The 8,430-nt window shown below is 27.8% G+C and overlaps 1 protein-coding gene across 1 annotated transcript; it reads left to right on the forward strand.

Annotated features, from left to right (window-relative positions):
* Positions 1-7,407: 7,407 nt before the first annotated feature.
* LOC123269782 (tropomyosin) lies at positions 7,408-8,430 on the forward strand. The gene has a single exon (XM_044735616.1). It carries the CDS (start codon positions 7,408-7,410, stop codon positions 8,428-8,430), a length of 1,023 nt encoding a protein of 340 aa, XP_044591551.1.

Genomic DNA, 8,430 nt, shown 5'->3' on the forward strand with positions numbered 1-8,430 from the left:
CACTAGCGACATCTTTAGTTAAATTTGAAAAGGTTTTTGTATTAAGTTTTTTTGAAAGTAAGATTTGAAATGTGGCGGGAAAAATTTTTTTTAGAAAATTATATATAATTTTATTCTAAAAAAAAGAGTTAGAAAGTTTTTATAATTATATAAAATTTAAATAGTGAAATATTATTGAAATAATTATTAACTAGGAACCTTGCAGTCACTACGTGACTGCTGTGACTTGTAAACTAGTTTTATAGCTATAAATAAATAAAATTTTGCTTTATTAAATACTGATTTTTGGTAAATTGCACTGTACTTTTTTAATTAAACTTTACTTTTTTAATTACAGTGCAATTTAACGAATAACTTGTGAACTATTGACATTTTTTAAAATGTAAGCTTATCCCGATGTTACACTTATAAAGAGCTTTCATTTGAGTACCCACATGCCTTTTTGATATATTTTTCATATTTACATATATATATATATATATATATATATATATATATATATATATATATATATATATATAATATATGAAATATATGAAAAATTGATGTGGGTACTCAAATGAAAGGTCTTAATGAGTGAAACTTTAGGATGAGCTTATATTTTAAAAAATGCTAATTGTTCACAAAATATTTGTTAAATTGCACTGTACCTTCTTAAATATTGACATTTTTAACGATATAAGCTCAGACCGATGTTACAATCATCAAGAGCTTTCATTTGAGTACCCACATGCCTTTTTGATATATTTTTCATATTTACATATATATATATATATATATAATATATATAAATATATGAAATATATGAAAAATTGATGTGGGTACTCAAATGAAAGGTCTTAATGAGTGAAACTTTAGGATGAGCTTATATTTTAAAAAATGCTAATTGTTCACAAAATATTTGTTAAATTGCACTGTACCTTCTTAAATATTGACATTTTTAACAATATAAGCTCAGACCGATATTACAATCATCAAGAGCTTTCATTTGAGTACCCACATGCTTTTTTGATATATTTTTCATATATACATATATATGATATATATATAAAATATATAAATATATGAAAAATTGATGTGGGTACTCAAATGAAAGGCCTTGATGAGTGAAACTTTAGGATGAGCTTATATTTTAAAAAATGTTAATTGTTCACAAAATATTTGTTAAATTGCACTGTACCTTCTTAAATATTGACATTTTTAACAATATAAGCTCAGACCGATATTACAATCATCAAGAGCTTTCATTTGAGTACCCACATGCTTTTTTGATATATTTTTCATATATACATATATATGATATATATATATAAAATATATAAATATCATATTTTCCAATTTTAGAGTTTAGAAACGGCCAAATTTATTGATGGCCATAAATCCTTAAACTTAGAAACTGACACAAATTAATGTCCAAGATTGTACGTGTGTATGTGTGTGTGAAAGTATGTGAACCACTTATAACTTTTGAACGACTCATCCGATTTTATCGCGATTGGTGCCATTTGGAAGGGCTTGGCCCAACTTAGAAATCTTAAAAAAACTAAGAAAAAAAATTTTTTCAAACGTGGTTTTTTTTGGATAACTTTTAAACGGCTCTACCGATCGATTCCAAAAACTCATCAGCTTTAGACAATGAAAAACCACGTCGATCGTCACCAAGCTGGTCAAAATCGGTTTACTCATTCGAGAGATATCGTGAACGAAAGAAAACCGAAAAAAGTGTTTTTTCGAAATTACTCCGAAATTTTCGGTTCGAACAATTAAAACCTGAAAATTATTTATGGGGCTGATAAAACTGCGTCGAATGCCGCCAACCGCGTGAAAATCGGTGGATCCATTCAAAAGTTATTGCGGTTTGAAAATTCCAAAAGTAGTGTTCTATGAAACTTCTATCAGACTTTTGAGCTCGAAGAGCTCAAATGCATATAAATACTATCTCTTTGACCTCAGCGAGCTCAAAATATCACATAAATTAGATTTTGAGCTCAAAAATCTCAAAAACATCATAAGTAAAATTTTAAGCGCCCAGGTATGGAATTAGCGGGAAGTTGCAGGGATGGCCTTTAGGGTCAACCGTTTTCCTAATTTTTTTTTTGAAATTTTTATAAATTTTTCAACACGTTTACACTCACAAGGAAAAATAAAAACTGAAATATTTAATTTTATGGTTAAGTTTTACTTATAAGGACACTTTTCGGAGGAAATGGTAATTGTATTGTACAGAGGAAAGATTGTAAGCGTATACCTGCATGAAAAGATAATGCAAAATAAATTTGTAAGACGGTAATTTTTCTATTCTTGGAAGAAAGTCATTAGTAAATTTTAAATCACTCACTTTGAAGATTTATCATTCATTTTTGGATAATAGAAAGCTTATTTAGAAGAAAATTTTAAAATAAAATTTAGTATATTGGTTCTATGATTCTTGATTCTCCGACAAAATATCCCCGAAAATTAATCCTAAATATATAGCCGGAGTTTTTGAATAAAACGATAAACAAAAAAAAATTAAAAATGAAATAGTTAATTTATTTAAACAATTTTATCTTTTGTACACTGTAAAAATACCAAGTCGATCGCCGCCAGTCCGGTCAAAATCGGTTGATTCGTTCGTCAGTTATCGTTGACGAAAGAAAACCGAAAAAAGTGTTTTTTCGGAATTACTCCGAAGTTTTCCACTCTGTCAATATAAACTTAAAGATTTTTTATGAAGCTTAAAAAACTGCGTCGAATGCTACCAACCGCGTGAATAATCGGTTCATTCATTCAAAAGTTATTGCGATTTGAAAATTAAAAAAATAGTGTTTTATCAAACTTTTGAGCTCGAAAAGCTCAAAAGCATACAAAAGCTATTTTTTTGAGCTCGGAGAGCTCAAAATAATACACAAATTGTATTTATGAGCTCGGAGAGCTCTAAAACGTCATAAGTTCAATTTCAAGCGTTTAGGTATAGAATTGGCGGGAAGTTGCAGGGATGGCCTTCAGGGTCAACCGTTTTCCTAATTTTTTATTTATAAATTGTTGTTGATCTTGACTACCCACATGCACTTTTCATATATTTTATAAATATTATATCTACAAGATATATGAAAAAATTCATGTGGGTACTCAAATGAAAGGTCTCGATGAGTATAAAATCATAATGGACTTATATTTATGAAAATGTTAATAATTAACGAATGATAATGTATATTGTTAACTAATGATGTTTTTAACGATATAAGCTCATTCCGGTGTTACACTTATCAAGAGCTTTCATTTGAGTACCCACATGCATTTTTGATATATTTTTCATATATACATATATATAATATATATATAAGTATATAAAATATATCAAAAATTCAAGTGGGTACTTCAATTAAAGGTCTTGATGAGTGTAATGTCGGAGTGAGCTTATATCTTTAAAAATGTCAATAGTTCACAAGATACACGGTCATTTTATATATTATATATATATATACTAAAATGTATAAAATAAATACATTTATATATATACATATATATATATATATATATATATATATATATATATATATATATATATATATATATATATATATATTTTTTTTTTTGACAATTTTTAATAATAATTAATTTATAAAAAAAAATAAATAAAAACATTATAATAATAATTAAAATGAAATATTATTAAAAATAATAGATTAAATTTTTAATAATTAAATATAAAAGGGGTTCATAAAAATATTTTCTTTACAAAAATTTATTTATTTCTAAATTCATTTATTTTTGGAGTGAATTTTATTATTAATAAAAATTAACTCCTTCTCGGAGTAAATATCACTCAATTAAAAATCATTCACTCTTCATTCACTCCGCGTTCACTCCGCAAATTTTTTACAGTCTACTCTTAATAATACAGATTTATTTAAATTCTTAATTTAATATTATTATTATAACTTAGTTTTTTTCAGTTAAAAATAATAATTTTAATTTGTAAATAATTAATTTTCATTTAAATAATTAATAGCCTTTGATTTAAATTTACATTAAAATTTTTATTATTCAAAATTTCTTTTTTTAATTACAGATAATTATAATTATTGTAAGTAAACTCCACTGACCACCTCTCTGACTTTTTTCGAGACCTTGTAATTTAAAAAATTAAAACTGAGCATTCTCTGAGTGAAATAGCTCTTGCATTAGATTCCTTATACGAAACCTGTAATTTACCCAGTCGAATTTAGGTGATGCTTCTTCATCTTCTTCATCTTCATCTTCTTCATCTCCTTTATCTCCTTCATCTTCTTCATCTTCTTCATCTTCTTGCTCAAATCCTTTCAAGATTTTTTCATAATTCTCCATTGCCGAAAGCTTCAACATTCTCTCCGTTTCTTCTCTGAAAATGTTATTCTTCCTTTCTTTTTGCAACTGCTCCTCCGCGAGTTTCGCCTTCTCTAAAGCCGCGTTTAGACGAACCTGAAGATCCTCCGAGCCGTCGTTAATCCTCCGGCACTTTTGATCGAGCTTGACAATTAATTCGCTGAGTTTATTTATCTCACTCTTCATTTCCTCCCTCGCACTCTTTATTTCTTCTTTTATTAACGTCACTTCTTCCAAAATTACGTCCACTGATTCAAATTCTTCGCTCTTAAAGCTTCATTCTACTTCATTAACTTCACTATCGATTTTTTTAACATCACTATTTAATTTTTCTTTGTCTGAATCTTTATTTTCACGGAATTCCCTGAATTTCGCGAGGTTTAATCGCAATTCTTTATGCAATCTGGCAACTTGATCGATTTGCATTTTAGAAATTTTTTTTTAAAATTTTAATAAATTTTTCAACACGTGTGCACTCACAAGGAAAAATTAAGACTGAAAGATTTTATTTAATGGATGAGTTTTACTTAAAAGGACACTTTTGGGGGGAAATGGTAATTGATTGTACAGAGGTAAGATTGTAAGCGTATACCTGCCTGAAATGACAATGCAAAAATGGATTGTACGCTGATAGAAGGTTTAAGTATAGAGTACTATTACTGATTTTAGTAACAAAATTTTTGGTTATTTATTTTGGTTTATTAAATAATGATTTTTATTAAATTAAACTGTATTTTCTTAATTATTGATATTTTTAAAGATATAAGCTCATCCCGATGTTATACGCATCAAGAGCTTTCATTTGAATACCCACATGCATTTTTGATATATTTTTCATAAATACATATATATGTATATGTATAATATATAAATATATAAAATATATGAAAAATTGATGTGGGTACTCAAATAAAAGGCCTTGATGATTGTAACATCGGGATGAGCTTATGTCTTTAAAAATGTCAATAATTAAGAAAGTACAGAGGAATTTAAGAAATATCTTGTGAACTATTTACATTTTTAAAAATACAAGTTCATTCTGATGTTACACTTATCGAGATCTTTAATTGGAGTACCCACATCAATTTTTCATATATTTTATATATTTATATATTATATATATATATATGTATATATGAAAAATATATTAAAAATGCATAAGGTAGTCAAATGAAAGCTCTTGATAAATGTAACATCGGGATGAGCTTATATCTTTAAAAATGTAAATAGTTAATAAATCACAGTGCAATTTAATAAATATCTTGTGAGCTATTAATATATTTAAATATATAAGCTCATCCTAATGTTATACTCATCAAGAGCTTTCATTCAAGTACCCACATCAATTTTTCATTTATTTATATATTTATATATATTATACATATGTATATATGAGAAATATATCAAAAATGCATGTGGGTACTCAAATGAAAGCTTTTGATGAGAGTAACATCAGAATGAGCTTATATCTTTAAAAATATCAATAGTTCACAAGATATTTGTTAAAATGCCTTGTATTTTCTTAAATATTGACATTTTTAAAGATATAAGCTCATTCTGATGTTAAACTCATCAAGAGCTTTAATTTGAGTACCCACATCAATTTTTCATATATTTTATATATTTATATATTATATATATATGTATATATGAAAAATATATTAAAAATGCATAAGGTAGTCAAATGAAAGCTCTTGATAAATGTAACATCGGGATGAGCTTATATCTTTAAAAATGTAAATAGTTAATAAATCACAGTGCAATTTAATAAATATCTTGTGAGCTATTAATATATTTAAATATATAAGCTCATCCTAATGTTATACTCATCAAGAGCTTTCATTCAAGTACCCACATCAATTTTTCATTTATTTATATATTTATATATATTATACATATGTATATATGAGAAATATATCAAAAATGCATGTGGGTACTCAAATGAAAGCTTTTGATGAGAGTAACATCAGAATGAGCTTATATCTTTAAAAATATCAATAGTTCACAAGATATTTGTTAGAATGCCTTGTACTTTCTTAAGTATTGAAATTTTTAACGATATAAGTTCATTCCGATTTTAAACTCATCAAGAGCTTTAATTTGAGTACCCACATGCATTTTTATATATTTTTCATATATTCATATATATATATATATATATATAAAATATATGAAAAATTGATGTGGGTACTCAAATGAAAGCTCTTGATGAATCTAACATCAGGATGAGCTTATATCTTTAAAAATGTCAAGAGTTTACAAGATACAAGCCCATTTTTTAATTATGTATCTAGAGATAATTTTCGAATTCAGCCTAAATAATCATAATAAATTATCTAGAATGCTATGAAACTTCAAAAAGGCACAAATTTAAAACCTTCGCAATGACACTAAATTTCCCTAAAAATTTTTTATTCTCTTAATAATAAAGATCATCGATATATTAAAAATTTGTTTAATTTTAAATTTCATAGTTTTAAAAAATTCTAATTCAAGATTCTTTTCTTTATATAATACCTTATATTTTTACTCAAAATTATTTATTTTAATTATTTCAATTTTAACTTCAAAAATTATATACCCTAAAATTAGTTAAAAAAATTAATTTATTTAATTCTAACAAACGATTTATTGCGTAGCAATAAATCATTTATTAAATACTACTAAAAATTTATTTAGTAGAAATAAATAAGCTTTAATAAATAATTTATTAACCATCACTCAAATCTTACTAAATCCTTTTACAATTGTAAAAATAATAAATCCAAGATGCCTTCTAAAATTCTAAACTTTCTTTTAAATAAGCATTTTATCACCCGAGAATTTACTAAGGACTCTTCTAAGAATAGAACAATTACCATCTTAAAATTCATACTTTTGCATTATCTTTTCACGCAGGTATACGCTTACAATCTTACCTCTGTACAATTACCATTTCCCCCCAAAAGTGTCCTGTTAAGTAAAACTTAACCATAAAATAAAATATTTCAGTCTTAATTTTTCCCTGTGAGTGTACACGTGTTGTAAAAATTTATAAAAATAAAAAAAAAAATTAGTAAAATGGAAATCGATCAATTTGACGGAATTCAAAAAAGATTGCAATTAATTCTCGCGGGAATAAACAAAGTCCGTGACGATTTAGATTTAGACAAAGAACAATTAAAGAGTAATGTTAAAAAAATCGGTAGTGAAGTTAATAAAATAGAACGAAGCTTTAAAAGCGAAGAATTTGAATTAGTAGACTTGATTTTGGAAGAAGTGACGTTAATAAAAGAAGAAATGAGGAGTGGGAGGGAGGAAATGAAGGTTGAGATACAAAAACTCAGCGAATCGGTCGCGAAGCTCGATAAAAAGTGCCGGAGAATCAACGACGACTCGGAGGATCTTCATGTTCGTCTAAACTCGGCTTTAGATGAGGCGAAAGTTGCCGAAGAGCGATTGGAAGAAGAGAGGGGGAAGAATGACGTCAGCGCGGAGCTGGTGGGGAGACTCAAGGAAAGGGAGCGGCAGCTGGAAGAGAAGCTGGAGGGGATGAGTAAGAAGATGGCGGAGCTCAACAAAATGTCGGAGAAGACTCAGGTCTCTTTTAGCGAGTCCAAGTCCCAAGAAACTTGGCTCAAAGGCGAGAATTTCGTGATTAAGGACTATAAAGTCTCTGAAGAGGTTAGAGAGGTTGAATTCAATTTTAAGAAGTTTGGGGAGCAGGATAAAATTGTTAGAAGGACTGATGAGGTTGCGGGTTGGAACTGGCTCGAGAAAATGGAGGACAGGATGACCAATATTGTTATTAAGGGTTTGAAGGTTCAGGAGGATAATATTGTGGAGCAGGTTAGTCAGTTTATTGAATTGAAGCTTAATGCGCAGATTAAGGTTCTTGCGGCTAAGTATTTTGAAGGTAAGGATAAAGAGAGGGCGCTGCTGGTTAAGTTGGAGAGCGAAGAAGATGTCGAGGAGGTTATGCGCAGGCACAAGTTTGGAATGGACGGGATTTTTATAGAGTATGGTGAAATGACGCCGCAGAGGGAGCTGCGGAAGCAGTTGAAGATTATTGTTGAGAAACAATTGAAACATACTAATAGTTAG

This window comes from Cotesia glomerata, linkage group LG7, assembly GCF_020080835.1.
Source record: "Cotesia glomerata isolate CgM1 linkage group LG7, MPM_Cglom_v2.3, whole genome shotgun sequence".
In the NCBI taxonomy this organism is placed as follows: domain Eukaryota; kingdom Metazoa; phylum Arthropoda; class Insecta; order Hymenoptera; family Braconidae; genus Cotesia; species Cotesia glomerata.